Source organism: Planococcus citri, chromosome 5 (assembly GCF_950023065.1).
Source record: "Planococcus citri chromosome 5, ihPlaCitr1.1, whole genome shotgun sequence".
Lineage (NCBI taxonomy): Eukaryota > Metazoa > Arthropoda > Insecta > Hemiptera > Pseudococcidae > Planococcus > Planococcus citri.
In genome coordinates, this window is record NC_088681.1 from 38336205 (window position 1) to 38358015 (window position 21811).

Genomic DNA, 21811 nt, shown 5'->3' on the forward strand with positions numbered 1-21811 from the left:
TTGTGCGCCTGTTACTGTATCCTTGACATTAACAACCCCCAATACGTATAAAAACACCAAAAGAAGCGATCGATTGATAAAAACACACCAAAGTATTCTGCAGTATAGTGGCATAAGATAACTTCCACAAACGACCTTTTTATTATCCGGTCAAATGCGATGATACATGAGATATTCGCGTGCTATTTGTAATCTTGACCGTAAGAAGTTAGGTATACTCGTATAGCCGCAGAGTAACCTGCCTTGAAAATATTTCCCTCCGAAAGTCGAATGTTTCCCCCTTTTAAATAGCTGGGCCTATAATTTTTAGACACGTGCCTCGGGTTTTGAGTTTGACTCGCCGGTTGCGAGTTCGCAGCGTTATTTATAATCCGGCTGGCATTACTCGTTCGCAGGTCTGGAGCATGGTATGGCACCGCGTACCGAATATTTGTCTCTATTTCCATTTCATATATAAACCGCCCGAAGAAAGCCATATTCAAGGATATATGCTCGTACTCGTAGTACACTTACACTACACAGTACACACAGTACGTTCGTTTATTAATTTCTACACACCGTAACGATTCCCTGATGTGAAATATTTCCATGTAGATTAATTCTCTCCAGGCTGGCTTCGAATTTCCGTATCTTGTAACTGCGACGTTTCCAACGTGTACTATATTACTTACAATGTTATTCCGCGTTAGAACTACGACAGGCCAAAAATACCTACGGATTCGTATATTTGGCGTCTCAAGGAACCATAAAATTGATATGCATGACCACATTTTCTAAAAAAAAAATTTACACTCCTCACTGAAGCTCCAAGCAGACTGTCCTATGTAAAACGGAGGTTCCCCAATAAACAAGAATGGTTTCAAAAAAACGGAAAATGAAAGAACATTTACATAGAAGTACACTAACGATCAAAATTTCAGGTGATGAATCGCTTATTTATTAATTTTTGAAAATTTAAATCATTTTTGACGCATTTTGGCACCTACTGGTGAAAAAATCAAAATTTTATCAAACCGAGATGGAAAGTTGAAAATTTCATAATATCTTATATACGACTCTCGAATTGATTGGTGGAGATTTCGAACCTTTTTGAAGCCTCCATCTGGAGCGGATTTTTGAATTTCCCTTTCGAAATATCCAAGGGCTCATGGGATAACTGTTCTCACAACCTTTTCAATTAATTCTGACCCAATTGTTTTCATAAGTTCAAAATCCATATTATTTTGATTCTTTGAAAACTGGAAAATCCAAAAGTACAACAAAAAGAGACGAGACCACAAAAATGGAAGTCATGACTCATGCGGTCTGACTGAGCATTTTAGAATGATATTTCGATATTTTTTTGTACCGATCACAAATTTTGTTGGAACGATTCAAAGCTCCAAAAATAGGTATCGTAAAATTCGCGAGCTGCATCTTCCCCCTCCTCCTCTCTCCTAAAAGATGCATCTACTTATGTTAAAAAAAAAATAATGAAATTAGGTAGTAGGTACATTAAAAGACTGAAGTAAAAATTTCAGGTAAGGTTTTGGACATTGAGACCCCTCTCCTTCCCCCTTCTTCATAATCCAAGTAAAGATTTAGAATTTTTAAATTTTGAAGAAAGTTGAAAACCACACTGTTTAAGATGGAACATTCTAATAATTCGAAACAGTTTGAAGAAGCTCCCCCCCCCCTAAAAAGTGGTGGAAAAATTTTCTTCTTTCTACAGCTATTGAAAATTTGAAATTTTTGAACTTGGTTTAGATGGAAATAATCGTTGGCGAGGACGCGACCCAGGTGAATTCCAGATTTGACATCATATCCTTCAATAAATTTTTCATCACTTATCTTGATTTTTCAATCCCCCCTCCTGGGGTCTACCCTCCCCAGCAATACATGCGTTTTCATCACTACAGATTTTTTGATCTTTGTTAGGAAATTCAATGAATTGAACTTGAAGTCAGAGTCCCAGGGTGAGACGCAGTTACAAAATATAAAATTCTCTAGCTCCAAATTAAGAATTTTTGCGATAAGACTGAAGCTTGTGGGCTCAAAAATCACCATAAAATGACTTGGGGTAGGTCAAAAATTCGATCAAATTTTAGTTAAATTTTTCATGGCAGCCTTTTAAATATCAAAAATACAAAAAATCAAAAAATAAAGAGTTCAGCAGCAAAAATTTTGAACGCGGTATATTTTTGAATATTCTCTCAATTTTTCTCTGTACTTTTTTTTCATGATGGACAAAACTTTTTCAACCAAAAAATAAAATCTATACATTTTTTTACCGCAGTAAAAAGAATGCTTGGGTGGTAAATTTTTCAATTTTTTTGGAAAAAATGGACCATCGTGCAATTAAAAAATGATATCAGGTGCTGTTTCAGTACCTTTAAAAATTTAATGAAGAATCAATTCTGATATGAATTTCGGAATTTCATTCCATCCTTGAGTCCTACTTCCCACTCACATTATGTAAGCAGGTACCTAACTGAAAACTCATTAAAATTCCAACTTTATTGAAATACACTCAACACAAATTTGAAAGTTTGATTCGAATTTAAAATGATTTAAAAAAGGAATAGCCGAGAATAGAGAAGGATGTTTGATGAAATGATGAAAAATCGTCATCATGTATCGATAACTAGGTAATCAAATTCTCCGAATTCGGATATGAAAATGATGATGTTTGCATTTAAATGGATAAATTTCGATATTTAGAGTACCTAGGTGTGAATATACATGCGGTTTCTTCTTCACGTTCGTGTTTACTTTGAAGGGGAAAATTCAAGGATGGAGTCATATAAAAGTATAAAGATTCGGTAGTAAAAAAATCAGAATAGCAGCCAAATTACGCGATTTATGTTCCCAATGTCTCTGTGCGATGATATTCATAAACGAACTAGAAGCGAAAGGCCTTCGCAGCCTGTTCCAACGATTTGATCTTTCATCTTTAAAACACTCGCACTCGGTTTGAACTAAAAATACAAACAAATTCACGACACTTGTCGCCGATCGATTGGCATCTTTCAAAATTCATATACATAACGATTATCATACCAACCTCTGTCTGTTCGGGACTCACTGCCCTCATAGACGATATTTTTGCATTATTCAGTTCGCCTAATTTTTTCTCGCGACTATTTTTTTTTTTTTAGGTACCAGTATTGGAAATTACGAATCTGGCGTAACGACTCAATTTTTTTTTCTTCACAGTAGCGAATTCTTCGAGCGTTTCAAATTGGTAGATAAAAAATGTTATTAAAATAGCACTCGGTTGCATCTGCTGTTTCGAATACGAGAAATGTAAAGCTGGGGGTCGTATCGAGACACGTCGCTCGCAACGTCTCAATTTATCTCTTCCTATGTGCCCGTTAACATACACCATTCATTAAGGCGAGCTTGAACGAAAAACAGAAATAACGATACTGTTTTTTGTTTCCTTTCTTCTCTCCTCTATCGCATATACACAAATTCGAATCTGAATCGCTTGACGTCACTAACTCTTTTTCATTATCGATTTCACAAACGAAACCCTCGCGTACATACACTTAAGCTTATATATACTGTACAAAGTAACCGTAAACTATGATTTTCAAAGTCCCCGGGCATCTCTAATACACTCGACGAACGCAAATTTTGTACTTATCGCGTCTGGCTCTTCGAAATTATACACTCAAATTTCAAATTACTACATGCATATGCATATGCATAATGTACATAAATAGCTATACATATAAACGAGACGAATTTGAACTCTCATATGGATACCATGTCAGCGACGATAACTTATAATGTATTTGTACGTCATAATTATGTATAGACACGACAGTCTCCCCAAATGAGTTTCAAAGTCATCAAGATTCTTGATACATTATTAACTTACTTGTTAATGTTTGTCGTGGATCGCGGACACACTTCAGCTACAGAAATATGGACCGTTACTCTCGTACCATTATCGACTAATCTCGATAATTCTTCGCCTTTCCACCTGAAGGTGAATACTGCGGCAAATTCTTCTGAAAAATAAAAAAAATCACAGTTTTAGAATAAATATGCCCTATGTAACCTATATATAAGACTATACATTTACTTAATTTTATGAAATATGTCATTATTCCAAGCATTTTAGGGGGGGGGGGCACAAAATGTTTATACGAAAAATATTAAAATCAGTTAAATAATTAACGATAATAATTCTCGAAATATCATTTATTACATCCTGTCGTATTTCGAAGGTTAAACCGAACCATACTTGTTTTCCGGATTCATTTTTCTTAAAAATAAAAATTTCTTCCGCAAAATTGACATACATGCCTCTTCAACCAAAAAAACAACTTTTGAAAGAAATCTAAGTCATACACTCACCTGCCTCTTCACTGATTTCTTCAAATTATAAATCGAATGCCAAATCAAGTTTTGAGAAATATTTATACAGAAAAAAAATCGCTGGATGCAATTTCTTCAACCAGCTAAATTGCCAATATTCTTTCCATTCTAGACATAACAGTAGACTAACGTTTAACTATCACCCAGAGGGCTTGATGGCCTCCACCTCGCTCACATGGTCATTGATCATATTTTCTAAGAATTAGATAGGTATCGATATCACTAAAAATGCTGCTATTTTAATTAACGAATAATGTAACGAGTACTCAAGAGGGAATGGGGACAAAGTGCCAAACTAAAATAAGATTTATAACGTACTTCAATCTCTCCGGGGGGAGGGGGAACTACTTCAAAAACCACGGAAAATGAGTGATGAAGATATTCAACACCATCCCCCTAAATAAGTGATTTATTTTTGATTTTTTTTAGAGGGAGGGGAGGAGATCGTGAAATTCAAACCAGAAAAGGAAACTTTCATATTGATTAGAACTCGTTTTATGAAAATCAAACTTCCAAAAAAAATTGTGTAAGTATCAAAATTTTTTTTTATCTCAAAAATCACATTAATTTTAATTTTCAGAATTTATATTTGGTTTTTTGTTTAAATTGTAATACGTAAAGTCAGAAAATTTCTCAATTCCTCCACATAAAGTTCAATTTTTGAGGTCATTGCCCTCTGGTATACCATGTGTTAGCACCTATTGAAAAATGAAAATTTTAATCGGAACTAAATTACGAGTGCAATAATCTCAAGCTTCTTCAGTAATATTTTCCCCTTCATTTTTCGTTTTAAAAATACCTAAAAATCATAATTCGTCGTCCCCCTTGAAAAATCTTGGCTACATCACCCAATTACTACTTTACATACCTAGGTGGATTTTTTCAGTGTCTAACTCTCGCTGCTTAAAACATAGTCATTTCAAAAAAATCCACTCATTATCATTCTTGTAGTTGATGAAGAGTTGCAGGGCGGGGGGGAGGGATTTTTCGAAATCTAAATTTGGCCAGACCACGAAAACCTTGTTTCGAATGATTTCAAAACAGTGTGGTAAAAATTCAATCCCTCAAGTACTTAGCTCTCCCCTCCTCCCCCCAGCAGAACCTCAATTTCAAAATCAATTATGACTCAAAATTAAGTACATACAAGGCCTTAATGCGCTGTTTTGATTTTAAAAAGTTTTTTTTTCAATTCATTTTTAAGTGGGGTAATCATTTGTCAGACAAGGGGAGGAGGATTTCGTAAAAAATAAAATATAGCGCTCGAAAAAAAAATTAAGGGGAAGGTTTTACTGAAGAAGACTTCGATTCAACATGAAAAAATTAATTCCCAAAAATTTGAAAAAAAAAATCATCGTTTTTATTGGAAATTCCAGGATAAAACTTGAGACTTCCATGGACTTCATGATTGGTACAGGACTTTCCAAGTTTATACATCGTATCTATTAAATAAATACACGAGACATCGTAAAATCCAACAACACACTCACTCCTGGATGATCCAATTTTTAAAAGGGTCAATTTGACTATTTGAAAGTTCATTCTGTACCAATAAAGATTTTCGAAAGCACACTTTATTTAAATTTTTCAAAACCAATATCATGTGAGTTTTAGATGATCAAGATAAAGAAGATGAGTATCTAAGATACAAGAGATAAACATCGAGTGAAGAAAATTAAATTTCAAATGGTATAAAATAAATAAGCATTAAAGTCGTATTTGAGTAAGAGCATATATTTCCATTATATTCTATCGACGTAATATATCTTCTGTCCCTTCTTCCCTCCGCCAAAATTGATCTTGATTTAAAAAATAGTAATTTAGATGGCAGTATGATAATGAACTTGAAATCATCTCTCGATTTTTATCAATCGATTTTAGGCACATGTTAAAAATTAACCACGATCAACCATTATAGTATAGCAATGAAAATTAGTACACCTCCGAAGGGAGTAGAGAAAGGTACTCGCTACTCAATAAGGAAGAATTACACAATCTGATTTGAAAAAATGAAATCGTGAGTTATAAATCGATTTATAAATATTTTAATACGCGTATGATTTCAGTTCCGGTAGTACCATATTTTCTCGAAACACAGCCTATATTTTGAAATACACATCGGTATTATCACGATTTACTGGCTGTAACCCGAAATTAGATTTTTTTAATTACGAGGTTGAAGACCGCCGATCAAACCGAATATGCTGAAATTGAATATGACGTATTTGGAAATCCCGCGAAGATTAAAGTGGTTGGTAATTTTTCCAACTGAGTTCATTTTTATAATAAATAATTCAACAAAATTACCGAACAAGTTTATATTATAAAATTACGGTTGTCAGAACGAGAGGGGAAAAAAAGCGATCTCTGAGATTCTTCTTGAAAACAAGGTGTATTGTTACAGAGGATGAGATGAGACCTCAATACAAATGAATTTTTCATCGAGATAACCGCGTCGGGCGAGTAATATTGCATACTTTGTTTTCAACTTTTTTAATTAAAATAAAAAATAATCATAAAAAAAGGCTTCGCGACACGAATATTTTCAACTATTGTACCGGTGTGCTCTGTACAGAGACAGACGCCAAACAAGGGCGAATTTAATTTTCTTTTTTGCGTGCCTGCGTCGAAATTAAAGCAATTTTTTAATTATTTTCGGCGTTGTTGTTTTTGTTTAGTTTAGTAAAGGTATACGATGTTTACTACACACGTACATAGGTACGTATAAAAATTACGCGAGTTCCTTAATATACTCATAATTTTTGGAAGACAATGTACGATAGACGGTAATTAAAACGTAGGTAAGTAATCGATTTTCTTTAGAATTTTTTCCAATCTCGTAACATAAACTAGGGTAAGTATATAACACAGACAGTTGAATTGCGAAAAAAATGTATAATATAAATAATAAAATTATTAATATTTACGATTCTGCTAGGAAAGGTAAGGTAAATTTTCCATTCAGATGCTCATCAAGGTACCGCCCTTTTATTGCGCACATTTTAATGGCAACCAGGACTACGAGTAGGTTCGCAATTCCAATTAAATGCGCCACGATAATCCGTTATAAACAAAAAAGTCGCAACGGTAAAGAGTCGAAACACATCTAAGAATAGGTCAGATTACAAAATCGCGTATTTAGAAAAGTAGTCGGCAAGTTGCACCGAAAATATTACCAACGTTCTACTTCGGTTTACGCTCATGTTATTACATACTACACACGTAATTAATTACTATATTTAAAACCACTTTAATGAGCGTTGAATTAAGACGCGTGCATTTAGGAGTAAAAAAAAAATATAAAATAAAAATAAAAAAAATACCACCCGGAGCCATTTTGCCTCCTATACTGGTTTTCTTCGCTTCTCTTTTCATTATAATATGAAACATTGTGCTGTGCATTAATGTGCATGCGGCTTAATGTGGGAAAAAATTACATCTCTCTCCTGCCGAGTACTCGACTATATGTTTTTTTACTACTCGTACAACGTTTATTGCTCCAAACTTTCGGTAGTTAATAATGCAAATGGGTAAACTTCTCCGATGACATCGTTAATAAATTTTGATAAACGAATCGAGGAGTAAATTGGCGTCACCAGCGACAAGACGACCCCACCAACAAACTGAGTGGTAATTTTCAGTCTTGTTCGTCTATAAAATCAAGCTTCAGCATTTTTTAGAAGCTTTTAAATTGTAGCGATAAGTTTTTGGATTGGAAACTAGATCAATTCGTCTACACAGAGTTGTAGATACATAGAGTTCAATTGAATCAAGAGTAAAAAAAAATCCATACATGGTATCGATATCACATCGATTAAGCATAAATTTTCTTTACGCGGTCAACATAATCCATCAACAACTTGTCATTGTATCGCGAGTCTTTTGCAACGACTGGTATTTGCGCTTATGAAGGTGCTAGCAGTAATTACTATATCTTAGATTGCGGTTACAAAAACCACTGGTTTTAGTTGTAGTAATTGACTCGAGATGTTGGTATGTATACAACGTACAAGTACAACTTCGCAAACGACAACTTATTCAAGTTCAATAGTTTCCATACATTGTAAGTAGAGTAGGAGTTGGTGCGACCCTCATTTATGCTCGATGGAAAATTTTCAACATGGATTAGCTTTTGAGCTGAGTGTCAGATAAATCAATGTTCCTAAAAGGTTCGGAGAAAAATTCAATAAAAGATCATCTGGTAGCCTGGTATGATGACATGATGTTGAAATATCCCCAAAAATTCAAAAAATTGAAAACATCAAAAACCTCTCAAAATTTAAGAAAAATAGGTCTCTTACTTATAGATTAAAGCTTACGCAATTTTCAGGTTGTGATCATTAAACATTTGAGAAATGAAAAAAAAAAAACAAAACAAAACAGAAAACCACATTTACAAGCAGTGGTATTTTAACTGGCAACAATTTCTTGACTCGAACAGAGAAAAATTGAAACAGCATTAAAAAATACTTCAGTAAATCGACTTCAAGGCCCCAGATTTAATTTTTCCATTTTTGGAAAATTTTTGAAAATTGAACTTAATCTAGAATAAATTATATTTGGATTTCCCAGTTTTGAAAAAATTGCCATAAAAAATATCAGAATTCAATCCGGCCCCCATGAACTCAGATGTACAATTTTTGTGATCTTTCTGATAAATTAAGCTTTCAAAATTCATTTTGATACTCTGGAACTGAAAAATTCAAAAATCTACTAATTTATTTTTGAGGTAAAAAATAAACCATAAACAAAATTTCAGCTTATCACGTTGACCTGTTTTGTGAACAAGTAATTTTTTAATGGGAACAAGTTCTAACAAGGGAACCTCTTGAGGTGTCACACTCCGATTTGAACGGGACCGCGATTTTTGGAAACAGCATTGTCTAAAACCCCTAAAACCAAATTTTCAGCTGCCCAAGTTCATTTTTCGATTTTTGGCGAATTTTTGAAAATTTAAAATTGACTGTTTTTGTCGATTTATGTTTTTTTTTTTAAATACGTACTTGATCAATAAAAATGGTCAAAATAAGTTCCAAAACTAATATTAATTACCCAAATCCAAATTTCACCATTTCCAGCCAAATTCAAAATTCTGGAGAAATTGAAAAGCGCGCTGGAGGCTCCAGAATGGCAGGTAATTGTGAAATTTGGATTTGGGGGGTTAGTTTTGGACAATAAAGTACAGCGATTCGCGTAAATTTCAAAAATTTCCACACAAACGGCAAACTTTTGAATTTTTGGATTTTTTAATTTTGAAAAAAGCTACCTAGTCAAAAAACTACTTTTGAGGTGTCACTCCCAAAATCGGCTCAAATGTAGATAAACTCGTTAAACAGGTCGAGTATAATACACAACTCGATTTTTAGTTGCCCAACTGCATATTCACGCCTTCTGGAGAAAATTCAAAACTCTGGAGAAATTGAAAAATCGCGCTGGAGGCTCCAGAATAGCTGGAAATGGTGAAATTTGGATTTGGGTAATTAATATTAGTTTTGGGGCTTATTTTGACCATTTTTACTGATCAAGTAGGTACTTTTTAAAAAAAAGCATACTTAAATCGCCAAAAACAGTCAATTTTGAATTTTCAAAAATTCGCCAAAAATCGAAAAATAAACTTGAAAAATGGAATTCAGTATTTATATGAACTTTAGCCTGCTGATGAATTTTCTCCTATTACTTATTAAAAGCAAGCTTAATAATTTAAAAAATATTTTCAAAAAATTAAAAACTCAAAAATCATGCGTCAACCTATTTTAAAACGTACAAAATAATGATAAGAACAATACAATTTGGCAAAATGACCAACTCTCCTCCCATTAAAAAAATCCACATGAATGGGGAAAATGTTGGAAAATTATTTTAATTGAAAATCGAAAAAAATGTAAGAATGATAGGTGAAGGTAAGTACAAAAAAATGACATTTTGTCAAGACATCGAAGAAAAAGTAGAACCTTTTTGACAAAGACAAAGATGTCGAGACGTAAGAGCAAAAACGCGTCCAAAAGTAAATGTCACCCCCCCCCCCCCGGATGAGAAATTGATTTGCAAAAAAAGCATTAAATTATAAACTTGAAATTGACATTTTTAAAACCAACTTTTCATTAAGAAATTCAAAAATTGCCAAGCTCTTCAAAAACTACGCTCATTTTTTGATCTGCATTATTACAACCACATAATTCCCGGTTATCATAACTTGAACAAGAACTTCACGACATGAGTCAGCATCACTATCACTTTCAAGCGAATTGCACGACATTCCTCATTCACTACTTGCTCCTCAACACGCGAATATCATATCTTTTTCGTTTTTTATGCGAAATTCTGCAACTACCTTAAAAGTTGGAATCATTTCAAATACTGATACAATACTCGTCAAATATTCGCAAATCACCCATCCTCCTCCATTTAAGAACCTTTTAAGGTAAACTGGTCGCAATACGGAGGATCATACCAACCAAACAATAATTTACTTCGCACACAATCGAGCATCTATTATCAAAAAATCGTGTCCGTCTACTGGTAAAAATTACGCTATCGATGCACGCGACGAAGTGCCGATTCATGCTCAATCAACGAAAAAATTCTCATCACAATTGCACCTATATAAATACAATAAGTACACTTTGTACTCGTGCAGCGACAAGTACCACCTATCCATTAATATTACACGCAAATAAACCTGTTCGATTGTGTACAATACCTTGATATGTAATTTTCCTCACGCGTACTTTTTCTTTTCAATTTTTCACCAATATAATCATCTTAGGTGCGCGAAATTGTTGCGGTAATAAAGCACAGCGCCTCGACAATGAAATTTTTCAGCAAATTTATCGCACATTGTTAACATTGTAAAAAAAATGACGCGCGCCTGAATCAAGGTCGAAAATATATAACCGACGAGAGACCAGATCGAATTTCCTCGTGGCTCACATAGGGAAAAAATTACGAAAAATATAATCATAAAACAAAGCGAGTTATTAATTTTGTTGTTATTTTTCACATAGGTAGGGTATTTTTCATGAAAACGACAAAAAAATCAAGTACCCTGAAAAAAATTAAACACGAGGCAAAGAAAAACACCGTTTATTTGTTTTCTCAGGTATATACTTCGAAGAAAATTGTCCGAAGGAGGAAGGTAGAAAATAGAAATAGGACAAAAATGAAAATTATTTTCTCTCATTAATTTTATCGCTTTCGTGTTTGTTTTAAAGCTAAAATGAAAAATTCATAAGTCGAAATTTGAAACGAAACATTTTTTATAGGGTGTAGTTAATTTTTCATTTTAATTTCTCAAACCCTTCTCGACTCGCGTCTTCTTTTCTGCCACCTCTATCTGCCTCAACGATTTTTTGCTGTTCATCATGAGTAGGTATCTTAATGAAAATTCGAGATAAAATGTATACTCAGGTACTTTACTTATACTATTAATAGAAAATCGAGCAGAATTGTTTCAATTAAGAAGTACGTACGTATACATTGAAGTGAGAAAATAGTAAACACGCATGCATTTTTTTTTTGTTCAAATCACAAAGTGAAAAAAAACTTTCTGCGGGAAGGATTCATTAAAGGCACGAAAAATATTATTCATTCAATTACAAGTCAATTATAAAAAAGGAAAGAAGTATTGACGTCATAGAATGATAATGCATACTTAAGTATATTCGAAAAAATTACACAGTCGAGGAAACTTGGAAAGAGAAAAGAGATGAAGGAAACAGATAAGAAATAACACCCACGCAGCATACACCATGAGGGACAAGCTTTCGTCTAACGAGAAAACCTCTCGAGGGGTACGCCTCCGAATTGAGCATGACCGCCATTTTTGGAAAGAATATGGTTTGAGGTTTGAAACCCCCATAACCAAAACTTCAGCTGCCCAAATTAATTATCTGATTTTTGACAAATTTTTGAAAATCCGAAATTGATCATTTTCGACGATTTTATGCTCTTTAATTAAAGTAAAATTCAGTAAGAATAATTAATGAAAATTAGTCCCGAAACAAATTTCACCATTTTCATATCATTTTGGAGTCTCCAGCGCAATTTTCAATTTTTCCAGAATTTTAGAATCTCTCCAGAAGACGTGAAAATTAATTTAGATAGCCAAAATTCGAGTTGTGTGGCTTACCTATTCGCGTCCTATTTCCACATTTGGTAGGATTTCCAGGTGAACGCACCTCGAAGGTGTTTTCCTGTTTTCTGACCAGAATTCTTCACTTGAACTATCATTAAAAAAGTACAGATTAAAAAAACGCACTCAACGAGTCCACCTGGAAATCACGCCAAATATGGGTAAACTCGCTAAATAGATCAAGAATAAGTCACCACTCGTTTTAGCAGCCCAAATCAATTTTGACGCCTTTTGGAGAAATTTTTAAAATTCTGGAGAAATCGAAAATCGTGCTGGAGGCTCCACGGCTCCAGAATGACTCGAAATGGTGAAATTTGGATTCGGGATGAGGCTTGTTTTAGACTAGATACGAATGATGCAAATTTCAAAAATTTCTCTACAAACAGAAAATATTTGATTTTTTCCAATATTCTGGAGAAACCTAAAATTGCGTGGGAGGCACCAGAATGACGGGAAATGGTGAAATTTGGTTCGAGGGAGTTGATATTGATTTCAGAATTATTTTTCATAATTTTTACAAAAAATTTCATTTTTTTCAAGAAGGGCATAAATCGCCGAAAATGGTCAATTTTGGGTTCGCAAGAATTTGCAAAAAATAAAAAAATGAAAGGCAGCTGAGATTTTGGTTTCTTCCAAATTTGTTCCCAAGGTGTCCTTCTATTCCTTCACCTGAAGAACAGAATGCTTGATCTGAAACGCCATTGAGGGAGTCTTATCCAAAAAATAAGTACATATTCGAACTAATCACCCTCAAAACCCAAACAAACGACATGTCACACATCATTTATTATTTTTTGGTAAGTAGGTATTTCAACTTTGCTTAATAGGTGTACTGATGGGGGGGGGGGGGATCATCAGATCAACCGGATCGAGACTCGGATTCAGCGCTTTCAAATTAATTAATAAAAATTAATATGCCACATTGCCACATCACTTTTGATTTTTTTTTGGATTTCAATTAAAGTTGGGATCCTTGCAACTCCTAAAAGAACAAAAGGATGATAAAATCCTATTTTGAAAATCAGTTCGTAATTTTTCAACATTTTTAAAAAACATTTCCTATCGAGATTTTATCATTTCAGTTGCTGATAAAAATTTCCTAATATTCTCTTTAAATTTCCATCAACACATTGGCTCAAAAGGTCAACAAGTCTTTAAAAAGGAGCTTTCAAAAAATCAGCAACCGCAATTACCGGAAAATTACAAGGCTCGCTTCATTTTTCCCGTCTCCTACCTTTCTTGGAAAATTGAGACCGAAATGATAATATTAGTTACTTTACACAGTACCAAGAAAAAACCTCATAAAAAATTGAGAAAAATTAAAAGACTCGACTGTCAAAGCTATTTCCAAAACCCACGATAAAAAATTCGACATTAGGACATTTCATCTGAATTTTTGAACTTTTCTCGAATAATTTGATCATAAAATGTCTTATGTTGGGCAACGAATCAGAATATACAAATCGATGGTATTTGTTTTCCAATCTTCCACCGAACGCCTTTTTTCACTCCTAAAATGTCAGTGAAAAAAATCTACAAAATTCCTTACTCACAACCGACATGTATTTCTTTTATGTGTATCTTTCGTATGATTCTGTTGTCGAATAATTTCTCGAAGATATTGTATTTTATTTTCACTATGATTACGCGAAGTTGACGTTGACGTAGCGTTAGTTGTAGTGCTGGAGGTAGAGACGGTGGAGGGTCCATTTATCTTAACGTTACGCAATCGTAAATTTACTCTGGTTGGTTCTTTGTATACAGGCACCGGTGGTTTTTTCGGGTAAGTTTTCGGTTTGGTTACATTTTCCGGTACAGTTCGAGCGATTTTTTCATCATTATAGAGTCTGCGCAGGACGCTGGCGTGAGTATGAGCGACGGGTATATCCGGCGGATCTTGTAAATATTCAGGATATGGAACCGGTCTGGGTATCTTGACGCCTTCGCCGGTACTTCTTTCGAGTAAATTCAAGAAATCTCTTTCGAATCTTAGAAGAAATTGCTGAAGTTTGTATTCGTTGGCTAACAGATCATCTTCGTCGATTATGGCCAACTTATCAGATACTCTGGCGGGTTTCTTTTTACTGCAGGATTTTTCGGTATGTAAAATTGGCTTTTCGGCCGAAATCTCGGATAGTTCCTCGGTGAGCAGAATTCCAGGGAGAGTTTTGCGAGGATAAGGTAATTGTAAAGGGTTTCCCGACTTCGAGGCTCGTTTATGAGCCAATTTACTTAACCCGTTGAATATAAATACGGAAATTACTCGTATTGCGAACATAGTTGTTAGAATGTTACACGCTGAATGAGGCAAAGAGTACATGTTGGGGTACTTTTTTCTATTTTTGCCAAGCATTTTTTTTTCGTCTCCCGCTTTGAAAAAAAAACCAGGTCGTGTTTTGTATCGAGCGTTACAGAATAACAGCGAGACGTTAAAGGTAAATATTTTCTCGTATCAAAGATGTAATTACCAGTGACGACGAGGTAATTAAATTTTATTTAAAGGAAAGAAACTTACTCGAGTGATAATTTGTTTACAGTCGGTGAGCGCCACTGCATCGACTGTAATTAGATATCGAACCCGGGGTAACGTGTTTTAGGGTTGTAAATTGCATTTTACCATATTTCGACGAACGTCTTATCAAATTTGCACTTCCCATCCACAATTCCACATCCATCCTACTATTGTTTAAATGGCGAATAGCGAAGAAATTTCGCAAAAAATACCTTCGCTTCGAACTTGTAAGTATTACATTCTCATTTCAATTCAACGATGTGCATATTCGCGACAGTGAATATTTTTAATGGTATTTTTCTACGAGTTAATTTAATTCTGCTACTTGGTTCGCGAATTCGTAAAATCTAACGAGAACGATGATTGAATCGGGTACTTGAAGATGTTATTTACAAATTGCCAAGTAAAGAGAATTTCATCGCACCCTTCGCCATCTCGAGTAATACGATTCGAAATTATTGAGACAAAAATTTAACAATCACAACCTCGAATCAGCTAAGTAAGAGAAAATGCTCGTAGATGGAACTGCGAGAGCATTGTTCGAGCAACTATGAAAGAAAATGCGAAATTGAATAATCTACTTTATTGTTTTTTTGTTTCTCGGAGTTTTTTTATCCGGTGTTAAAAGATGTCGAATGATTGTAGTTTTTTGTTTAGAAAAATTTTCCAAACAAAAAAATACAACGAAACTGCTGAATCGAGTACCTACGTACAATTTCAAAAGAGGTTGAACCTTGTCTTGTGCAGTCGTGACGAGCAAATGAATGAAGGAATTGATAGAATGAGAGTTTACAAAGTGCAAATACATATATCGAAAATAATTATGTTTTACTCCTCCCTCGGAGATTTTGAATATTATGCAGAGATAAACCAAAAAATCAATTCACTTAAAAAAAAATACCATACTTATATTTCCCCTCAAGGATATGAAGCTATAATTATACGAGTAGATATAAGCACCAAATAAAGGTGAGAATACTGAGAAGTCAAATGAACTTTAAAAAAGATCTCTCATCTTACTGACTACATCTGATAAAGGCATCGAAGGAAACCAACTTGAAAAAAATTCAATATACCGAAGTGGAAAGTGCACGTGACAGAAATAAACATCGGATTTTGGTGAAGACTAGACCTCAGCTGAGGCAAATCGGCCGGTGATATGACAAAGACAACAAAGAAAGCTTAAAAAATATGCAAAATGTGCACGTGATAAAAATATTCGTCGCGTATTGTGGTAGTAAGGAAATGACCTCTGTTATTTGTCTTCGTAGCCCCCTGGAGCGACAAAGATTCGATAATGAAATAATTTATTTTCGTGGCACTTCATCAAATCACGTGGCTTTTGTGTTCGATTATGTATACGCTTGTGATGAGCGCGTGCAGTGAGCTGAAGTTTGATATTTTTAATCAAATTTTGTGGCTTTGTGGCCAGACAAAGATGTTTTTTCAAAGGTTCAATATCGAATTTCTCGTGTAAAGGTTTAATTGCATGTTGTGTGGATAGTTTGTGTTTGTATTGCCTTGATTTCACGACATTAAAACGCAACCTCATCTTTTCAACATTTAAAAATTCGCCATCCTCCACAGTCTTCATCCCCCAAAAATCGTACTCGAATGTTGAAAAAGTCAATCCCTACCTACATGTTCCCCCAGTCTCCGATCACTCATTTTTCCCCCTCAAAATTATGGGCTGTGAAGATACCGAGGGATTGAATCCAAAAAATTAATAGGTATTAGAGTTCAACAACCTCTAATTAGTGAAAATGGACACATCCTACCATAATTTCTCGAAAAAAGAGGGGATGGAAGGGCAAGTCTATTCTAAACTTGAGAAGATGTGATGTTTGAACTCATCACCCTTGGACATCCAACAAACGTGCTAATACTTACATATACAATGTCACTCCATTTCATTTTTTTTTTTTTTTTTTTTTTTTTGAATATCAATAAACAATAGGAACATTTGTACCTCACAGAACTTCTAAAATTTTATATTCAAGATGAGTTTGATGAAAAAAAAATATAAAAAAGAAACTCAGGAGAATTTTTCAAAATTTTAAATGATAACTTTACTTTAAATTATCTAAGGTGTCCATTGCTTCAGAGAAATGATTTTCCAGAATTTTTCCAATTTTCCAAACTAATTTTTTCGATTTCGCAAATCTTTAAAACAGACGAACGAAGAAGAAAAATAGCGAAAGAGGAAGGAGGGGAAGGAAAATTTTGAAAATTACTCGTATTGGAGTAATTTTCGGAAAATTTTTAATCACGTTTGTCGTTTTTACTTCTTAGACCCAAAACTCGAAAAATTGATAGAAAACGAACCTGGGAGAATAATTTTAACCACACGAGGTCAATATTTATGAAGATTTATGAGCACACATTTTTTTAAAAACACGGTAAACTTGCCTGGTTTAGCAATATTTTCCTTTGAAAAAAATTGAAAATGATGATTCGGATATAAAAGAGACATTTGGGACCCAAGATGAGTTGAGAGAGAGGAAGAGGAATTTAAAATGTCCCAAAATTTGAAAAAACAGCACTTCATTCATTTTTAGATGAGTATATTTTGCAGCTGTGTTGACTCTTTTAGCTTTCAACCAATTATACGACGAACTAAAAATGTTGAAAAAATTTAAAATTATTCACCTCAAGGAATGTTGTCGTTGGTTTCAAAAATTTTGGGGCACATAGCTCGAGTCTTCAAATGAGTCTCTATGAAAACAAAGTATCAATATGAATATATTCAGCCAAAATCACAATAAAATTACTTCTTTCAAACTACTATTTAAGACTGTTTTTTAAAAGAAAACAAATCCTACCGAACAAGTCATTCACTCCTCACCTAATTTAAACCTGCAGTATATTAAAAACTCATCAACGAACCATTCAATGGGAGTTTGGCAGCCTTTTCAATTTCATCACCGTCAAAAAATTTCGTTCAAGATCCTTGAATTTGAAAGTCAAAGTCTTCACCCTTCTGCCCTTCTTTCAGGGTACCGAGCAACGAGCAAGCAGCAAATGAGAATCTAAATTCGCCATAATACGTATATGTACACTTGACCATGCAAGACTATGACGTAATCATTGTATAGGACACGGTCGTCGTATGCACCTAGGAAAATGGAGGAGGTACGGAGCAAGAGAGGTTCGGATGTTTGTTTACGATTTTAATTTGGCCAATTAAATGTCAACTTTGTTGGCAACCGACGACGTAAACCTTTTATTTTTAATTTACCTCGACTTCTCGTACCCTATTCGAATATCATCAAGTTTTTTTTTCGCTGTTCTCCCCCAAAATCTGCTAAGTTAATTTGGAAAGCTCTAGAGGAGGCCTTTTTTTTTTTACTGATGCCAAATTATCGTTCATTCTAAATAAGAATCGAAAGTTTAACAAAAAATTCGTATCTTTTTATAGAAACGTTTGATCGAGTTAATCAATTAAGTCTACCATTGTTGAAGGAGAAAATTTCACCCGAGGGGTTTCGAGTTTTCAAAAAAATCAAGGTCGAAAAAGACGAACGTGAAATTCAACCCGCTTCGAGGACTGTGTTTTTTTTTTCAACACATCGATAAATTTTCATTGTTGACGCAGGTCTATACCATGTAACATGGTATATAGTAATATTACCTCCCATCTTTTCTATACCGTTAGGAATTCGTTGCGTGTTTTTCATTGTTAGAACGTAATTTTTTTTTCATAAATTGAAAGCACGCTGAAAAAAAATCGTATTAAGTGGCGTCACATTAATGGTATAACTTTTCTCGCTTTGCTTTTGTTAATTGCCCTTGAGTCGAGACCGTTACGTATAGTATTTTGTATACGAATTTATGTGTATAAGACCAGTAACTGTGTATAGTGTGTACACAAAATAACGTGCAAGCGTACAAAATGTATCATGGGTACTGACGATGGTCCGCGGTGGTGGTTGTGATTTTGACCTAAATTTTCTCGCCATTGCTGCGTAAAGAATTTATGAAATTTTTTCCCCGCGTTATTTATAGCTAAGGCATCGTGCCGCAGACGCTGATTGATATTCAAAGCAGCCGCTGACGACAGACTACCGATAAAAAAAAGTTTCGATGATGATGCGGTTTATACTTCTTGAAGAAAGCAAAAGTGTAGTTAATTGCGGTGAAATTCAACGATAATGTAGTTGTTCGAGGTTGTTTCACAAACAAGACGAGTTTCGTGAATGAAAAATAACGAAAAAAGTTAGATAAAAAAGAAATTTCGAAAAAATTGCGAAAGAATTTGAAAATTTTCTCATTTTAAAAGCAATATTTCGTCGAAAAAAATTCGGAATTTCGGACTAGAAAATTTCGTTACCTACAAAAAAAGAAAACGAATCAGATACGAGAGAGAAAAACATTCTTGGAATTTATTGCTATACTACTATACTTACGTCTCAATATTCAGCGAAGCGAGTTCTGAATATAAAAAAATGAAAAATTTAAATATGAAAAAATATTTTCACAGATTTACATTCAATATGCCACAAGCAGAGAAAATTTTCATTTTATCTTTTGACTCGAAAAATAACCGAGCAAAGTAGGCAGGTAGATAATTTAAAAAAATAATGCGTCCAAATACAATTTTAGGCGAATTTATTCGCAATTAGAAACTTCATTTCCAGTAAAATGTTGAGAAAATTGAACATTTTCGAAACAACCATTTAAAAAATAGAAACTATTACATCAGAATCCTTTTTGCGTTTTTACAAAGGTAGACTTTCAATTCTAATCCAATACTTAATATTCACGAATTTTTCGAAATAAGGGTCTAGTGAAAAATTCTGAAAAAATCAGAGTGAAGTAAAGATCATTTTCTACTCTTGTTTTTAACGAAATAATGTGCAAAATGGTTCTCAACACCCCTGGTGATACAACCCCCCCCCCCACAATTTGATAAAAATTTGAAGGCGCAAGTTAAAATATTAGTTTTATTTGTTCGATACATCCCTTTATTGCCTTCACTCCCTTAAAGAGATCAAAATACAAAAGTATGAAAAAGACATCAGAGTGTCTACTAAAATCAAAAAAGCGAATTTCTCGCCTTTTTCTTGCTTTTTTCTTGCTTCCAAAAATGAAATTTCTTACCCCTCTTCTTATTTACGCGTAGATAATCTTCGCTAACCCCTTCAACCCCCCCCCCAAAAAAATTCTCAACAAATTATTCTTCAAAGCAGAGAAGTGAATTAATTTCTCAAATGAAAAAATAGTAATAAAAAACGTAATGAAAACAAACGTTGAGGCAAGTCTACTGAAGTGAATTCAATCCTACGATGACAACAATAACAAAAATATAAAAAGTAAACTTGAATGCGGATCAAAGTCATGTTATTTGGGGGAGGGGGAATATGATGTCATTTTTTCGACAAAAAATTGTTATTTTTCTGACAAAAATCAAAATTTTAACGTGCTAAATACCAGTGACATATACAATTACAAGATCAAACCATGAAAGAGCTTAATTATATATTTTTATTTGTGATTGAGGGGAGAGCAAAATCAGAATTTTAGACACGAAAAATCGACATTTTAGGTTGTTTCAGAAAACTCTTTACAATGAATGATCATTTTACTGAAATGAAGGTAAAATTACTGCTCGAGCGAAGCGAGAGCGAAAATTTGTAGAAAAAATTTGTGTGAAAAACGAAAAAACGGCCATTTTGTATGCTTTATTTTACATTTTCATCGGAGCACAATAATATCAACAATTTTGAAAAGTTAGTTCTATTCAAAAAATGAAAAAAATCCAAAATTTCCAATTTAATTTTTGAATTTCTAAAATTTGTGAAAACACTATCTTGAATGGCCCGAGTGAAGCGAGGGCAAAATTTTTGGAAAATTTTCCATTTGAAAAGTAGAACAACATCAATTTTAACAATATAAAAACTTGAAATTTTGGTGGAATAACTTCAAGTTTTCAGAAATTTTTGATGTGAATTCTTGTAAATTTTCTTGCTTTTCAAAGGAATTTCTATACTATTTTCTAACTTTCTTGCCACCCATGCGAATTTCTCGCCTTTTTCTAACTTTCTTGCCTTTTTCTTGCCAGTAGACACCCTGCATGTGACGTACCATTTGTTAGGTTAATCGGTTTTCTCGAGAGAAGGAAGGGGGTGTCAAAGGCCAGCTTCAATATTTTTATTACAAGTACCTACCCACCTCAGGAAGAAGCAGGAAAAAACGGAATTGCGGCATTGAAAGGAATAAAACGTTCTTTGAACGTGCCAAGAATATTGCAATTACCTTTTTACGAGAATTTTTTTTTCTCTAACAAACTTAAATAATTTCCTTCTTTATATTTTCATTTTCACTTTTGGATGAAAAAAAATTGTCTTTCTAGAGCAGGAAAACCGCAGGAAAAAAAGGCACCTTTTTTCTCTCCCCATATGAAAAGCTTCTGTCAATAAAATAATCAGCAAGGGACCCGTGAAACTACACTTTCAACAAAGGAAACATAAAAATTGAAAAAAAAAAAACTTTTCTCGCGCAAAACTATCTCTTTCTTTTCGTTTTTTTTGCTTCACTTTTGAATGAACATAATAAGAAGTTATTCTGTATTTATCTCTTATGTGATAAAATTACTGATAAAGTTGCGTTTTTTTTCTTCCTTAGGTATAAAAAGATATCAAGAAGCTGTCTTCTTTTTATCGAAGAAGTTTATTTTTATTGAATTTTCATACGCGTTGTAGGCTATTTCACAGGCTCCTGATTTTTGACTGGAAATAAAGATTTTACTAAAATATGTATGTAGGTATAGATAATCGTGTTTTAAGCATCCTCAATCCCATCTC

The 21811-nt window shown here is 33.8% G+C and overlaps 1 protein-coding gene across 2 annotated transcripts in view; it reads right to left on the reverse strand.

Annotated features, from left to right (window-relative positions):
- The window catches only part of LOC135848774 (E3 ubiquitin-protein ligase goliath-like), an 88334-nt gene that overhangs the window by 56190 nt on the left and 10333 nt on the right, over positions 1–21811 (reverse strand). Inside the window, exon 2 of one of the 2 annotated variants that reach the window (XM_065368769.1) lies at positions 3866–3995. In XM_065368769.1, the coding sequence (XP_065224841.1) occupies positions 3866–3995 (130 nt within the window). Of the gene's footprint in view, positions 1–3865; positions 3999–21811 lie in introns of both variants that reach the window. The other variant, XM_065368768.1, reaches the window with a different exon arrangement.